This window comes from Peromyscus californicus, unplaced genomic scaffold, assembly GCF_007827085.1.
Source record: "Peromyscus californicus insignis strain IS unplaced genomic scaffold, ASM782708v3 Scaffold_6__1_contigs__length_162567912, whole genome shotgun sequence".
Lineage (NCBI taxonomy): Eukaryota > Metazoa > Chordata > Mammalia > Rodentia > Cricetidae > Peromyscus > Peromyscus californicus.
The window spans coordinates 87,061,611-87,078,852 of record NW_026294584.1 but is presented as its reverse complement, the minus strand read 5'-3'; the positions used below and the strand labels follow the sequence as shown (position 1 = coordinate 87,078,852).

Here is a 17,242-nt window from a genome sequence, read left to right as displayed (position 1 = left end):
CAGACATCCTACGTGCCTATCCTCTATAGGATGCGTGATGCATTTCAAGAATAAGTACCTTGGAACTCAGGAACCAGTTTGATCTCCTACCCGAGACTTCCATCCGCAGCTTTGGGAAGGGTGGAATTGGATGGAGCAGGAAGTGGTGGAGCTTTATGTCTCGGCTCTGCTGTGAATGTGACTCTACCCATCGCTCTCCATCTTGGCTTTGCTTATGTAAAGTGTATGTTCCCTCAGACTATTCAGTCTGAACCTTTGAGGTTCCTTTTAACGTGACAACCCGCGGCTCTTGTCATCTCCTGTCTCTGATGGCCAGGGGACTCTTAGTGGGCCAGCTTGCCCTTTCATTGTAAACCCCGATCCATGCCACCATGCAGTGTAGAGCGTGCTCGTTTGGGTCGAGATCCCACCCTGGGCCCTGTTAGTTAGCAGGTTCATGTGGAGTAAAAAAGCAGCTCTGAGTGGTTTTCATAGAAGTGACACAGGGTAGCAGTGTACTTTGATCTTGTGTCCTGTGTTCTTTGTGTCCATGACAGTTATCATTCATTTATTGTAATGAGATGCTTTTCATAAAAGTAAATCACCTTTCCACATACCCTTCTTGAAACACGTGGCTATACAATAAACCCTGCCCAATTTTTCTTTTCAACTTTAATTTTTATATTTTAAGTATATGAGTGTTTTGCCTGCACATATGTATGTGCATCATATGGGTGCCTGGTGTCCTTGGAGGCCAGAAGAGGATTGTTGGGTTCACTGGCATTGGAATTACACATCGTCGTGAGCCACTATGTGGGTGCTGGGAATTGAACCCAGGTCCTCTGCAAGAACAGCCAGTGCTCTTAACTGCTAAACTATCTCTCCAGCCCTCTGCCCAATTTTTCAAATGCACTGTATCTTCTAAAAGTTTATCCATTTGAGCCGGGTGGTGGTGGTGCATGCCTTTAATCCCAGGACTTGGGAGGCAGAGCCAGGCGGATCTCTGTGAGTTCAAGGCCAGCCTGGTCTACAGAGCAAGATCCAGGACAGGCACCAAAACTACACAGGGAAACCCTGTCTCGAAAATCCCTCCCCCACAAAAAAAAAATTTATCCAATTGAGATAAACTTTTTTTCTTATTTTCATTTGTAAGGAAAAACTTTTTCTAGAATTCTCCAAAAACGTATTATGGAAACTAAGGGAAGAATATCTGTCATTGATGAGACTGGCGGGCTGCCCGCTGTGCTCAGAGGGCAACAGTATCACTCATTTTAGAAATGGCAAGAGACTATGGCCACACCACCCTGCATACACATGATTTTGCCTGCTCTCAGAAGCTAAGCAGGGTCGGACCTGTTAGTACTTGGATGAGAAGAATGATGCAAGAGTTACATATTATTTACTTAAAGAGTGGCAAGTGATGGCTACGGTCCAAGACAGCAACTCTTAGCTCTCCCGGCCAAATTATCTGGAAGCATTTTCAAACAAAGCAGCTTGCCAAGTTGAAAACTCCCATTAAATAGAATTCTGAATGAACTACTGTTTGAAACCTTTGGTGATAACATGAAATTCCTCCATTTAGTAGAATAAGATAATCAGTGGAAGTTCTGTGGCATGTCAGGCCGGAATCTGAGGGCCATTCACTGAAGCCAGTGCTTGTATCCATTAAATAGAGAGGGATGCAGACTGACCCGGATCCAGACGGCCGAGTGTGTGTGTATTTGTGGAACCAGATGCTCAACTTGAACACCTCATACACCAAAGGCTTCTGTTCCGGTGGCTCTTCCTGTCTGTGTTCACACTCCTGAGGTGGCAGGAGCTGGGTGCTGTGGGGCTTTTCTTCCTGTCTGTGTTCACACTCCTGAGGTGGCAGGAGCTGGGTGCTGTGGGGCTTTTAGTTTGACAGTAAAGCAGTTTGCATTAGGGTCTGCCTAAATGATGTTCAAGTATAACTGTTTACTTACATATAGTTTATTAAACATTTGCTATAGTTCAGTATATCTGCAAAAATCTGCTGGGCCTCATGTCAGCCTTAGAAAGAAGCTAGCATTTACCCCTGATATAAACTGAAGGCGACTCAAGCTTATAGAGGCTTAAATAATTACTCTAAAACACACCTTATGCACCCTAGAACCCTGTCTTGCTCTTTGGATCTGTGTGCTTCCTTTGGTTTTCTAACAAGATAGGACAGTCAGGTCTTACTCAACAAGGGACTGATCCGACACTAGTAGTAACTACTTCTAATCCTCCAGTTCAGTCCTGAAGGTGTGTGGCTGCGCCTTCTGCCCGTCAACTGTTGCTGTACGGCCCAGGCTCTGTAAATGAACAAATCAATGAGTGGATTTTTAGCCTTCCTCCCCATCTCTCTGTTGTCCGTCCTCTGAATCTACTCTTTATTTTCCAGTCTGTACTATAAAAACAAAACAGAACTGTGATTGACTCTGATGTCTGAAGGTCCTCTGTGACTGCCCCGCCTGCAGGGCTTCAACGGGTTCTCGACCACCCTAAGGACGGAGTGGTAGAGACAGGAGATACAAGGAAACACACCAAGTCTAGATTCTGATCAAGGTGCAACTTTATTTTTCTCCAAGAGGGTTTATATAGTTCCTGCAGGGTGGGGGGAGCAAGAAGCTGTCATCTGCATAAGGTGGGGCAAGCTATCAGGATGTTTGTATAGGATGTTTACAGGGTGAAAGGGTCAGGGGCTCTGCCTCAATGTCCTGTTGCTAGGCAACCTGACTGTAAGATTATCTAGTTCCCTGTCTTATGGGGGTCTGTACTTTTCCACTAACTAGAGATTCTATCCTTGTCCCTGACATCTCCCCCTTCTTAGTAATAAATCTAAGGGCCAACATAAGATGATCTAGTTCCCTGTCTTATGGGGGTCTGTACTTTTCCACTAACTAGAGATTCTATCCTTGTCCCTGACATGTGACTTCCCAGGGAAGCTGGAGAGCCTGCTGTCTGATTGTTGGTTGGTTTTTGAGATAGTCTTGCTTAGCCAGGGCTGGCTTCAAATTCATGTGTAACTGAGGATGACCTTGAACCTTTGATCCTCCTGTCTCTACCTCTGAGTTCTGGGACGGATGATAGGAATGTCCTGTCAATCCTGTTTCTGTGGTGCTTGATACGGAACCCAGTGCCTCAGGCCTTCTGTACAAGCACTGTGTGACAGCTAAGGCCCCAGTGCCTGATGCTCATGATTTAAAGGCAAGGGATGCAGAGTGTTAAGGGCATCTTTACCATCCACAGTGGCTCTGCACATGCGCAAGCCTGTTCTAACCTGCACAGGTACTCCTGTCTGCAGGTGAAGAAACACTCCAGAAGGAAACGGCTACCCAGAGGTCTGCTCGCAAAAGTAAAACTGCCTACCAGTGAACTACTCATTTTCACAGGGACCCAGTTTCCACTGATCTTTAAAGAAATAGAACAGTGACGCCTTAAGGTTAACATTGTGTGATGAGCTGGGTTTGTGAAACATATATCAGTGACATGTTTCCTCCTAGTCTTCCTGGGCAAGTTTCCAGGCTAGGGAGAAGTTAAGCACTCATTTTCTAACCCTTGTTTTTAACTAATTTATTATTTATAATTTTTATATTTGTTTTATATTTTTGAGACAGGGTCTCATTATGTTCCAGGCCAGCCTCAATCTCTATATAGCTGAGAATTCCCTTGAACTTCTGATCTTCCTGCTTCTGCCTCTTGAGTGCTAGGATCACCAGTGTGCCCCACCATAGCTGGTTTATATGGTGCTGGGGATTGGACCCAGAGCTTTGGGCATTAGTTGGGCACTCTCCAACTGAGCTACATCCCTAGACCCCCTCCCACACTGAAATAAGGTTAGATTACATTTCACTTACTTTGGGGGTGGGGTGGGGAGATGTGTGCCACAGCGTGCGAGTGGAGGTCAGAGGACAACTTGCAGGAGTGTCTTCTCTCCTTCCACCATGGGGTCCCAGGGTTTGTTGTTGTTTTGTTTGTTTGTTTGTTTGTTTTTCAAGACGGGGTTTCTCTGTGTAGCTCTGGCTGTCCTGGAACTCACTCTGTAGACCAGGCTGGCCTCAGACTCAGAGATCCACCTGCCTCTGCCTCCTGAGTGCTGGGATTAAAGGTGTGTGCCACTACCACCTGGCATGTCCCAGGATTTAAACTCAAGTCATCAGGCTTGTTGGCAAGTACTTTGACTTCTTACCAGCCCTACCCACATTTTTAAAAAGTGTTTTGGGGTTGCTGAGATGATACAGTGGTTAAGAGTGCTAAGAGGACCCAAGTTTGGGTTCTAGAACCTACATCTGGTGGTTTACAACGACGGTAATTCCAGCTCCAAGGGGTCTGATGCACTCTTCTGGCCTCCTCAGGTACCTGCATTCATTATACAGGCACACACATCCACACAGTTTTCTGAGAGCCAGACCAGTCCAAGGCTTTCTCAGAGGCCCTGATGAAAGGACAAAAGGAACCTAGTTCTGTGTCCTTGCCAAAGGGTAGACTTGGCAAGGTCTGGACTGGAGCTAGGGTCAAGCCCTTGAAGGAGTTGTTTTGGTTTCTGGGAACTTGGCTTTTTCCCTTGAAGAGACTGGAGCTATCGGTCCCAATGCTGATTCCTCCTGGGTCTATGATGATAGGCCTGTGTTCCCCTTGTGCAACCCTGCTTGGTCAGCTTCCTGCTGACTTCATTCCATTGTATGGTGACTTTCTGCTGACTCCGTCCCCCCCACCCACCCACCTCCCCGCAAACTACATATAACATGCCGTACTTCTTAATACACTTGTCTGGGATAAGACTTAGCTTGTACATGACCTCCCAACCCCAGCTTTTATCTTCTTTATCTTTTCATCTCCTGGTACTCCCCCTTAGGACCACTGAGGAATGACTTGCTGGTCTAGGTCAATAATTGTTTAAAAACCACCAAAATAATAAACCTTTTTAAAAAATATTTCTTCTTTCCTCCTAAGTCCAACATTACAATTTTTTAAAGAAAAATGTTAAGACTTTATTCAAGATGTTTATCAGGCATTATAACAAAACAGCAGAGCTTCAGCCTTTGGAATACTGCAATTTACATCCCTTCGAGACACAGTCCAGTATACTATTTAATCACAGCTCATTCTAGAGAGACTTCAGAGATAAACTAGAGGAAGTGTGCACAGTCACGATCCAGAACATCAGCTGCTGAGTGGCCACTGTCCAAAGATGAAGCACATCTTTCGCCACTTCAAACACTTCAAATACTGTGCAAGGTGAAAACTGGCAAGGCTACACGACGGTTGTGTTGACAAGCACTCTTAACACAAACACATGGACAGTTCACCGTGGAGAACATACATATCAAAGGCCAGCACAGTGAGCAAGCTATTCACACAAAGTCAGGAGAGATTATGACTAAATCTCCAATTGATAAGCATGAGACTTCATCTCACGTCTTCAGAAATGGGGCCTGTGCTCCAAGGCGAGTAACTCAAAGCTGAGACAAGTGCAGACCTTCAAGCTAGCACTTTGTAAACAGCCCGTGTCTAAGTCAGCAAACTAGAAACATTCATTTATCTCACTGGACAGCACCACACCACTACACGGACAGGGACATTCACATCATATGTCAGTCCACATTCAAATGCACAGCTTGTCAGGAAAGTAAACACATTTTTCAAGAAACGACAGCTGCGCTCAGCTCTATCGTGAGTGTCTTTAAGAGAGGAGACAACTCCCTAGTCAACACTTGAAGGAAGAGTACTTACATTTACAATAAGACAATTTATATACCTTTATATCTTAAATCTGGAACAAGAAGTAATACAGCATGTCTGAGAGGAGTGCTTCAAACTGGGTTTTGGCATAGCTGAGTACAAACTCGATAGCCTAGACGTGTTATGACTTCCGCTGTAAATGGTGAAAATACAGCAGGGCTTAAACTCTGCTCCTAAAGCCATTTATTTTGGGGGGATGGGGGACACTGCAAAGCTGCTTCTCTCGGGCCTTTCTGCATCTGTTTCTCTTCATCCCAGATACACCCAGTCGACAGGTTTCTACATTTTACAGGGTATCATTTCGCCTGTCTGGAACTGTCGGGTGAGCTTGAAGAGGACAGATGTTTTTCTTAACAGGTTCAGATGGGTGTGGGCCACAGGCAGACTACTTGTCCTCCCAGTCACCAGCTTTTGGGTTAGTTCCCTCGGGTTAGTTCTAAAATACAGAATCACTTTTGTAGAATTTCATTAGGTGTATCTGGCAGCAATGAACTTCACCTAGAACCCTTTGTGAAGTGGCCGAGGTCCGGCTACTGTAGCCTGGCAGTCCCCCATGCATGGTTGCATCGCTCAGGAACGGAGCAGTTGGTAATTGATCCTGTCTGCAGTTATTGGCAGTTCTATGTGGTATGCAGCACTACTTCTCTAGTCTTCAGGGCATAGCTATGAACAAACACAATCCAAATAGGAGTAACTGGGTTGTGACCACTGCATGCATCACATGGAAAGGAAACACCAACTCTAAGCACAAATGGACCAGCCCTACAACTGGGCTCAGCTCTCAGAGGGGAGGACAGCTCCCTAGACCACAATGCTATCTAAGTCAGACACTTGTCAAAATTCTCAGTGCAGTCCCGGCTTGTAAAAAACATTCACGAAGACATGGAGTGAGTATGAATGTCAGTCCATCCGTTCATCTTCCACACAAGCCAGAAGGAAGCAAGAGCCACAGCTGCCTGTGGAGCTCAGCCTCAGTCCTCCCCAGATCCTGCCTTCCGGTGGTTATGTGAGGGTCTTGTGTATTTTGACACATCTGAAACAAAGCCTAGTTTTAGCCTTTTCTCTTTGCATAGTGTTCTCTAAAACAAGGCGCTCAGATGCAGGCTCTTCCTCCTGGAGAAATCAGCCACGGCACTGGTCCCTGAAGGAGAAACACTCTGACCAAGTGATTCTGAGATACTTGGAATTCTTCCAGCATCTGAGTCTCCATCCCCCGCAAACGGTTCTGCTAAGGGTGAGCTGCCTGCCTGCCTGAGGCAGTTCCAATGCCCCCAGAAGGGCTCAGATGTTTCTGATCTTGAACCCAAGGAGATGCGCTTCCTTCCTCTTCCCTGACTCAGCAACCTTCTTTCCTGTTGCTGAGACCCTGTGCTCCTGGCTCTGCTCTGCTGACTACACAGCCACTTGAAGAACGTGGGCCATCTTCCTGCAGGAGAAGGCATGCCCTACTGGCACTGGCTTTGTAAGCACGTTGGAGACACTGTCTAGAATCAAAGTATTTGTCTACGTTTCCGGTTTTTGCAGCTCGGTCACTTATGAGAACCTCTGGCAGCCCTTGCAAGTTCATTACATTAAGCTAAAAGCCGTAAATATGTACATCATAGTCCAATGTATTAGTACCAAGAACAACGAAAGGTTTTTAAAAAAAGATCACTTCGTTTGCATTTACAGGACTAAAAACTATGCAACAAATAAATTACAAATGTCCATCTCAGCAGCAGGGTAAGAGTGCTTATATATCTAGAAACACCATGGCCACAATGACACTCCAACTGTGGGACATTACTAACTCAGAAGACGGAAAGGTCACCCTCCACCACCACCTTTCCCCTTTAGCCTCTCCCCAGCAGGAACAGAAAGGAAAGAACAGAAAACTCTTAAAGGCAGAAGAGGGGAGCGAGTAAAGGCCATGTCTGTGAGGCTGCACACTCGAAGCACACCCAGCCTGCGGACTTCCGTGTTACTAGTGACTAGCTCTTTAAGGCAGAGGAGAGACATCTGTGGATCCAGTGCTGTTGGCTCATCTCACTCACGTGGTTTCAGTGGCCGGGGATGAGGTACTTTTCTTCCTGAAGCGGGATCGAAGGGTTCTAGGCGGTGCCTGGTAAAGAAAGCAGAGAAAGGGCATCCTCCATGTGGCTTGAGAGGTGGAATCTTGGGAGACAGCATCTGGGGAAGGGATACTGAGACATCCTCTCCTTTGGCCAGCTCCCCACTAGTGGGTAGAGCTGGGGTCCCCACAACAGGAATCAGATACTAGAGTCCCACCCTTGCACCATGTGAGGTGAGACTGAGCCCCCGTGCGAAGGCCATCACACCTTCCTGAGTCCAAAGGGAAGAGCTGTGCAGAATGGCATGTCTTCCTTGTTTTAAATGAGTTGAACGAGGGACAGCTCCAGCCCTTTGCTATTTCTGTATTTCCTCTGGAAACTGTTTTCTGGTGTATGCTTCAAACTTCCAGCCTTCATCCTGGGTGTGAAACCTTTTACTACCAGCAAGCCACACCACAAAGACCAACACCACCTCATCTGCCTGATGGTGACTGCAGGAACTATTTCTCTTAGGGGAGGCATAAACCGTAGGAGGCATTACCACTGAAATAAGAAGAGGTAAGATGTTCTCCTAGGATGCCACTGAATAGGGTTCACAGAGCTGGCCCCAACCCACTGTCCACAGCCTCGAGCTTCTCTGTGAGGACAGAGAACTTTCTCTCCACTGTACTTTCATACCACTGTCCCTTCTGACTGGAAATTCTAGTCCCCTTGAGCACCAGCTCAAAAGTCACTTGTCTAGGAGACCCCTGACTCTCTGAGCTGCCTGGCCACACACAGCCACTGTTGCCTCAGTGGCCTGGGTAGTGTTGTTCATACACTTGAGATAGGTCTTTCTAAGTAGTTCGTTCAAGGTGGCCATGAGATCATTTTGTAGCCCAGCCTGGCATCAGACTTGTGATCTTCCTGCTTCAGCCTCCCGAGTGAGTTGAGATTACAGATGTGCTCCACACCCGGCTAAATGTTTCTCTGTTCCCCTCCCATACTGGAACATTGAACCCAGGGTTCATACATTGCTAAACAAGCACTTCACCTACAAGATATACACCTCCAGCTCCTTTTCCTCGGTGTTTTGTATATGCCCACAGCAGAGGGCTTTGTACCCAGGCCCAGGGAGTGGGACAGCGCCCTTCACTGCCCACCAGACTGAAGTGAGGCCTGTGTCCTCTTCACCACTGTCTCCTGGTGGCTGACTAGCTCAGTGCAAGGTAAGCACCCAAGTGGGGAATAGGCTCAGTGCCCCCCAGACCCCTCAGACCACAGCTTCACTGGTAGGAAAGGTTTTCACTACTCACTTCTGGGTGTAGACTGGAACAGCAGCAACAGAAACCTCCCTTTGGGGGCACCTGTTTCTTGACCATTACAGTAAGCAGGGGAGCCATGTGCAAAGCTTTAAACAAAACCACAGCTAGGTGTGGTGGTGTACTCTGTGATCACAGTACTCTGAAGGCAGAGGCAGGAGGATCAGGAGTGTGTGGCCAGCATCCACTACAGAGGGAGTTTGAGGCTAGCTTGGGCTACAGGTGAGACCCTGTCTTAAAACAAAACAAAAAAAAAAGCACAATCTCTTGGGCCCTGGGACAGTTAGAGTGTTAGAATGAACTCTCCTCATCACGAGGGTTCCCAGGCTCTAGGCCAGATAAGACTAGTCCAGTACCTAGAACTAACCCCTACTGGCTGGCTGGAGACAGCCCAGTGGTAGAACGCTTGCCCAGTATATATGGGAGGCCCTGCTTTGATCCGCAGCCCTGGAGAAGGGGTGGGGGAAATAATAGATGAGGATATGAAATGGACAGGAATGAAGGAGCTCCTACATCTGAGGTGGCTGTAGCTTTCATCTCAGAGTGAGTAAGAAAACTAGGCCTCCATGCTTGTGAAGGGGAATGTTCCTGAGCATCTCATCTGATTCTCACAGGGCCCTCTCATTTTGTGACAGGAACCATGACTTTCTCACGGTGGACCTCAGGCCAGAGAGCTCAGTCGATAGGGAACCAGAAAGGAACCAGATGGCTCTGTCCAGAGCCTGTAACTAGTGACTCTCCACCTGTGCCACAGAACACAGCCCATGAGTGCCAGGATGGTCCTCCTGCTGCCAAACCCAGCTACATCCCAACTGGCCACAGTGCCAAGCACACTGTTTTCTGGTGACTTTAAAGAACTGTGGTGCTGGGGAAATGGCTCATCTGGTGAGGCGCTTACTGCCAAGCCTGGCCTGATTTCTATCACTAGAACTGATTTCCACACACACACGCACACACACACACACACACACACACACACACACCTTGGCAGGTAGCTAAAGGCTACCTGTGGCTTGTCCTACCTGTTTGATGGGGAAGTCATTTTCCCCGCTAAGTACGCAGAGAATGTTGAGTATCACAAGTGAGGCTATTCTCAGGACCCCCAGGTGTCTAGTGCAAACACACACTCCAGCCCACACCCCCAGACACCATGTACCTCCAGGGGCAACTCCGTCCTCCTCGGTGCCTTATACTTGTACATGAACTCCAACAGGTCCTCCTCCTCCTCGTCAGAAAACGCCAGTGGGCTTTGGACCTGGTGGGGCTCCCATGACTTCACACCACCCTCATTCACATCTCCCTCAACCACTTAATGTCCATCTAACAGAGGAGACAAAGTACAGCAGGTTTGGGGGCGGGGTCAGTGTGGGAAGGAACAAGAGAGGGCAGGATTAGGTACACAGCACGACAAACCTGTTAGGACAGCCAGGGGCCCGCGTCTGAAGAAGTTCCACTGTTTTTATTGGGGCCAGGGAAGGTGAAGTTGTAATTGGAAGACGTATAACATTAACTGTAGGTGCAGAAGCCACTGACCAGCTACCAGGGGATGGGAGGAGACGGTCCGAGACTTGCTATGGCCTGATGCTTAGACCCATGAATTGACCTCAGGGAAGACTTCTCTGAAAACAAGAGCTGTGCTCCTGAGGAGTGATGCCTGACCCTCTAAATTGTATGCACAGGCGATGTTGACACTGCAGTCAGTACCCCAGTGCATGCAGCACTAGGCATTCTGTAGGAGACAGGATGTAAAATGCCAAGAGACCTCAAGGGGTAACTGTAAGCTGAGCTGTGCAGATTTTTCATTTCAAAGGACCTGGTGCTAGATAACAGAGGGCCCTCATTTAGATGCAAAATCTGAATGTATCCCCCACCCCACCCCACATGACAGCAAGATCCCTATTTCAGTCTAACTTGAATGGACTATAGGCAAAGCTCCAGAATTCACTTGGCCCACTGAATGCAGCCATGTTACTGAGCCAGGATGTCCTCGCTTAGTTAGTATGTAAATTATTCTCTCCCACACCCAGTCTATCTGGCATCCACAGACATGGCTTTCTATCCTTTGTATGTTGTCATCACCCAGCGTCACAGAAGGCAGCGCTAGAAGGCCCACAGCTCATCTGGCTCCACCACGCTGACGCCTGCAGACGGAAACCTGAGCTCTTTCTCGGATACTCTGCTTCTGCTCCTAAAATCATATTCAGCCACAGAACTGGCTCCATCTGTCAGCAGAGGGCTGGTGAGTCTGTAACAGCAGCCAGTATGAACTAAACTAAAGCCAGCAACTAAGAGCTTTTCCGGTTGCCACCGCTGTGCTCCACGGCAGCCAGCAGAGGGCAGCACGAGAACACGGCTGCCTTCCGCAGGCCTTGCAGAGCGGAGCAGTGGGTGGGAGCCAGCTGCTCAGGCTGTGCCTTGTCCGCCTGACATCATAAATTGGCCTTTCCTTCACTCTGTGCTTCTCTTGCTCTGCTGACTCCAAGTTCAGTTGTTTCCTGATCCCTCCACCGCCTAAATCAGCTTGTTGAACTTGAGGACAGTAACTCCATGACACTTCCTGAACACTCTGGCCCTCCAGAGCCTCACTGCTCTGGGCCCCCAGTAATGCTTATGGTCTGTACCCTGCAGCCCTTGCCACATGCTCTGGTTCTCTGTCAGCCACACTGTCTCAGCTCAGCAGAAAGCTCCCTGAGGTTGTGGGGTTGTGGCTGCTCATCCCTCACACTGTCTGAGAATCTGTGGCATTCAGTCAGTACTGCCACGCCAATAAGCTAAATGGAAGCCTGTTGCCATCTCAGAGAACTCAGCTCTCCTCTGCACTGGAGCATGACACTCGCTAACCAGGACATTCCTCCAGACACAGATTCCTCCTTCCTGGGGGGAAGAATGAGGGCCAGGCCTACCCAGGACCCAAAGTTCCTAGGCCAAAGTAGACATGCAGAAGCATCCTGGCCAGCCCCACCCAGCAAAAAACTGCATCCTGAGGATGGGGTTGAGTACTGGCTGAGGTTAGGCCTCTGAACAGGTGTGTGCTGCTCCCCTTAAACCCTGTTTCCAGGACTTTTCCTGTACCAGTCGTCATGGGCATCAGAAGATAACCCAGAGACGCAGCAGGATCCTTGGGTACCTAATTACTCAGTCCACCCACCAGAATGCACTGAGGCTGAGCATCCAAACCACACATTAACCACAATAACAATAAGCACCTCGTAAGCTGGGCATGGATGCTGGTGATCCTAACAATTGCTATGGGTTAGCCAGCCTAGGCCACACAGTGAGTTCCAGGCCAGTCTGAGTTACAGTGTGGGGTCCCTGTCTCAGGCAGAAAGCAAAAAAAAAACAAAACAAAAAACCAAAAACCCGAATGCCCATCTCAGTACTGAAACTGTTAACGGGGCTTTGCACGTGTTCTCCATGGCAACCTTGAAAAGAAGCGATCCTGTGACTCCTAGGAGTGGAGGACATTCCAGATACACAGGCAGGAGTAGAAGCCAGACCTGATCTGGGCAGAAGCTGGGAGCAACGGAGGCCAGTGTGGGCTGCTGGGGGACAGAAACAGCTTCACATGGAAGCGACACAGAACCCTGCCTGAAAACCAGCCCCAACTGCTAGGACGGTCCCTGTACGTCTGTCACCGTGTTTGTTGTTGGTAGTTATTTAGAGCGCTGGAAATCAAATCCAGGGCTCTGCACATGCCAGGCAGGTGCCCGACCACTAAGCTGAGTCCTTAGTGCCTGCCCTGTTTGTATATTGTCTCCCTCTCAGGACAGGAAATAAACAAGGACAAGCCACGCTTCCTAGCACCACCACTGTGGACGCTGGCTAGCTGTATTTCCCTCTGCAGCAGCTGTGAGGAGGGCCAGGCTTTGATGCTCCCTGACCAGGTGGCCGGGGTTAGGATTTTCCCTTGACCCTATCTTTCTTCTCACGTCCCCCAACTTTCATTTTCTTCTTACTTGACCCACCATTTCACAGATATTTCCTTCACATTCATTTCCTTTTTGGAATAAGCAGCAGAGTAGGTAAGAAATAAGTCACACTGAATTTGGCCACATTGAAGGGTGGCACTAATTGACTGTGCAGAAAACTCAGGAGTGTGCCTATGGATTTGCATAGACTTGTGACCCAATATGATGTCCTCAGCCTTAGCAATGGACCACACCCCAAGACCCTGAGAACTTGTGCAGGTACAGGCTCTCCCATAAGGGGTGATGCCACACTCCTGCCGACCCTTCAGCAGTGGCAGCCCGTGCCTGGGGGCCACTGAGCTGCCATGGTTGGGTCAAGGTTGGTGGTTTCTACTTAAGGACAGGGAGCCCCTGTGGCCTTCCACAACAGGGGACATGCATGTATTAGTGCCGGGCTCAGCACTGGAGCATGGAGAGGAGGGGCTGGGAAGTCTAAGCCCTTTAAAGACCTGAACAGATCTGCCAGTCCCAAGCCCTGAGCCACCCACCCACAGTGCAGCACAACACTCAGGTTAGCATACATCCCACACGACACACATTAGTGAGGCAAGGCCGCAAATGTGTTGGAAGGACATGCCTGTCTGAACACTTACATCCAGGTCCCCAGCAGTCACCGAGGAGAGAGGAAAGAACATTCTGTTAGAGAAGAGACTTTGGGATGAAATGCACACATACTTAAATTTATGCCCCGCATACTTGATTTAAAAAGGAGGCCTGATACACCTTTCTGACTAATGACAGGCAGCTCAGGGAGGAAGAGAGAAAGAGGAAGGGAGGTGGTGGACAGGGGTAATAACAGAAGCATCTACAAAGACAGAAATATGCAGAAAACAGCAGGGAACTGACTGACTGGCAGAATGAAGCAGAGGTAGGGAGAGAATGTTCTAGTGACTGGGAGGCAGTTTAGAATAGGCTCTGTCTAACATCTGCTGTTTGCTGGGCCCGTGAGCTCCAATGCCATGGCTGTCACTGCCCTCTGAGCTGACTACCAACCTCCCAAATGCCCACCTTTCCTTTCTCCACTTCCTGAATTAAGAGCTGGATTTGCAAACCCTTTAGAAAGTTCAGTGTCCTAAGTGTCTAAGGATGCCTAGAACTTTCCCATGCTCTGGACTGAACGCCATCCCATGTGACATGATTTCAGGGGATCAGAAGGAAAGCACCCAAGACCCATTTGGAGTCTTCTCAAAAGGTGTTGAAGCTTGAGGGTCAGCTTCCAGTCCCAGGTGTCCGACAGACACATCCCAGCACCATTGGCCAGCACTTCCCAGCAGAGTGCCCTTCACTTCAGAGAGCTGGGGGGACCAGAGAAGCATTCAGCCCATCCCCCCCACCTTACAGAAGGGAGAATGGGGCCCAGAGAGTGGAGAGTTGTCCCTAAGGACACAGAGGGATGCACTGTGGAGGAATCATGGGATGAGCCCTGGCAAGGAGCTCTAGGGGGCAGGGAGAAAGTTCCAGAGTACTGGATGTCAGCAGGACCCTAAGAAAGTAGGGCCTGTAACAGACAGGGCTGGGACCAGTCCTGGCCATGACTCCAAGCAGAGCCATCCCGATGCATCCAGCTATTTGCTACTGGCTGTTCCACTCTCCCAAAACCCCATCCACTCAGACACCTGTCGCAGTGGCCTACAGAATTCACAAGTGCCTACCATCAGCTGATTTAACGGTCTGCTTTGCGGACTTTGACTATAAAACCCTGGTGTTCCATAGGTGAAGGTGTCCTAGAGCCAGGAAGAAGAAGGGAGCAGAAAGGCTGGAATATTAACCAACCTGGTCCCAGGCGGTACTATCCTGGCTCATGGAATTTACAATTCAACATGCAGAATAGGGGACAGAAATGACCATGACCTTATGGGGACACTGAAGTGCTGTTTCCTAAGAACTAGGAAGTCTACCAGACTTATGTGCCCACGTCTAGCAATGGGAGTCCCCAGCTTCCTAGATGGACTGGGGGGGCCCAGTTGGACATGGGCTGGTAAAGACTGGTTGAATACTGCTCTCCTACGGTGTCCCTGCTCAATGTTCCCGTCTGTCACTTGTCTGGGACTTATGGCTTTCAAAACCCAGGAACCTCCCTAGTCCCTAATGCATCTAGTTAAGTCAGGCAAAATGGAGGGACACCTTCTAAGAGAGCAGTATGGCTGGCCCCAGAGAACCACAGCTCCACCAGCTGTCACTCACACACACCAGCCAACGGCAACATCAGGAGTGTCTGTCTAGAAGTGGGGGTTTGTCTGGCTAGTCCAGCCTGTAAAAATAGTAGTCATGGACCAGAGCGATGGCTCAGCAAGTCAAGGAGCCTGCTGCCCAGCCCGATGGTCTGAATTTGATCCCCCAAACTCACATTGCGGGGAGAGAAAAACCGACTCTCCGGAGTTGTTCTCTGACCTCACACACAAGCCATGGCACGCACATGTCCATATACGTCCCCACAGACAAATAAATATAATGAATAGCAGTCACCCTTCAAAAAGCCTTTTAACAGCCATTTTCGTAACAGTGCAGGGAGGAAGGCACGGACCCCCATCTCTGTTTTATGACGAAGAAACAGGCTGAGAGCAGTTAGCTGACTCACACAAAGCTGCACAGCCAGTGAGTGGCAAGCCAGAGCTCCCTTAGCAGGGCTTCCTCCCTTCAAAGGAGCGTGGGCAGTCTCCGAGTCCTCAGGACGCACTGCACAGGGATGTGTAGGACTACAAATTGGCTTAACGATTCACACATGCGTCTCTGACATTCCTTCTAAGAGGCTGGATACTTCTCTCAGGGAACCTAGGTTTGGTGACTCACGGCCATCAAACAGAACAACCCAGGAGCAGATGCTAGCTTGACCTCAAAGGCAAGGTCATGAAAGGTTACCATGGCTCCCCGCTTGACCTCTCTATCTAGAACCATTGGCTCTGGGCCAAGCCACTTGCCATGTGTGGGGACTCTCCAACAGCCTGAGAGAGGCCTGGCTGGTAAGGAACTGCAGGCAGTGGCCCCTGGAGCCATCTTGGAGTGGATCTGCCAGGGCTCAGTCAAGCCTGCAGGTGACGGAGCCCAGCCAGCATCCTGATTGCAGCTTCCTGGGAGGTTTGGCCACAGAAATGAAGGCCAGTGTGTCGCTTGCCGTGAGGGCTTTGTCCCCCATTTGGCCCGTGCAGCTGAAAGGGAGCCCCAAGGGGCCAGCACCTGGTTAGTGCCCCCCCTGAAGCAAGCCGAATCCAGCAGGCTGCGGGCAGGCTGGCTGCTACTCACCTTTCCGGGTCCTGCAGCTGGAGCAGCAGGTACACACTGTGGGAATCGGGTGGGGGCGCTGTCAGGGATTACCTCCACCCAACAGGAACCAGGCCCCAGCAAACTGGGAAGACCCAGGAAGTGTGCCAATCCCGAGTGGGAATCCCAGCAAGAGGGCGGAGTCCACAGACACTGCAGTGTGGGAAGGGATCATCTCTGATTCAACTTCCTCTAGGGTCAGGCCCTGCTTCCTGTGGCTCTAAGGCAGTGGGAGCTGAGAAAGTTTTCCCTGGGAATAACCACCCCTTCCTCCAAACCTCTCCTTCTAGATCTTTTGATTCAGAGCCCTCCAGGAAACCTCCTCAGACTGATCTCTCAACCCCAGGGAACCAGTGTCTGAGCATTTGGCAAGAGGCCTAACTAGCTACCGCTTTGGGCACTGCATTCCTTGGCCTCCAGACCATGCGGATCTTGGCATATAGTAGGTGCTCACTAAATCCATGCTGGCCCAGTGACTCAGAATCTGTGGCAGGTTCTCTTCATTCTCTCAACTCCTGGTATACCCTTCCTGGTGGCTAATGCCAGTCATTCCAATGTGTGGTCCCTCCCTCTCAGTTCACTCTGTGGGAAGGGCAATCAGTCTCTGCCTGCCCTAACCCTTCAAACTCCAGGCAGGTGGGTCAGCTCTGATGTGTGGCCCAGCCTTGCCCTGGGTGCTGAAGGTGGCTGGAAAGAACTCTGCTTCTCCATCTACCAAGCTCAGACCCGGAGCTCTCCTCCTGCCACATGTAGGGGCCGTTGTGTGAGAGGCATTTGGCAGGCCAATAGAGGTCGGTTGGAGAGGGAGGCAGAGCAGGGTCTGTCTGCAGGGCTCTTGCAGGCAGAGTATCACAGCAGTACGGTTTCTGTGTCTTACTGTTCCTTTTTTCCCCTTTCCTCGAGATGCGGAGAGTAAATGTTCTCGCCCCCGGTTCTCAGC

At 49.5% G+C, this 17,242-nt stretch overlaps 1 protein-coding gene across 2 annotated transcripts in view; it reads right to left on the bottom strand.

The window, feature by feature from the left end:
• Positions 1–4,948: 4,948 nt before the first annotated feature.
• Positions 4,949–17,242, bottom strand: part of Reep1 (receptor accessory protein 1) — a 107,418-nt gene continuing 95,124 nt past the window's right edge. The window contains exons 7-9 of one of the 2 annotated variants that reach the window (XM_052720397.1): positions 16,285–16,320; positions 10,233–10,384; positions 4,949–7,825 (exon numbers count right to left, since the gene is read on the bottom strand). In XM_052720397.1, coding sequence (XP_052576357.1) covers positions 7,754–7,825; positions 10,233–10,384; positions 16,285–16,320 — 260 coding nt within the window. In that variant the 3' untranslated portion in view covers positions 4,949–7,753. The remainder of the gene's footprint in view (positions 7,826–10,232; positions 10,385–16,284; positions 16,321–17,242) is intronic. The other variant, XM_052720396.1, reaches the window with a different exon arrangement.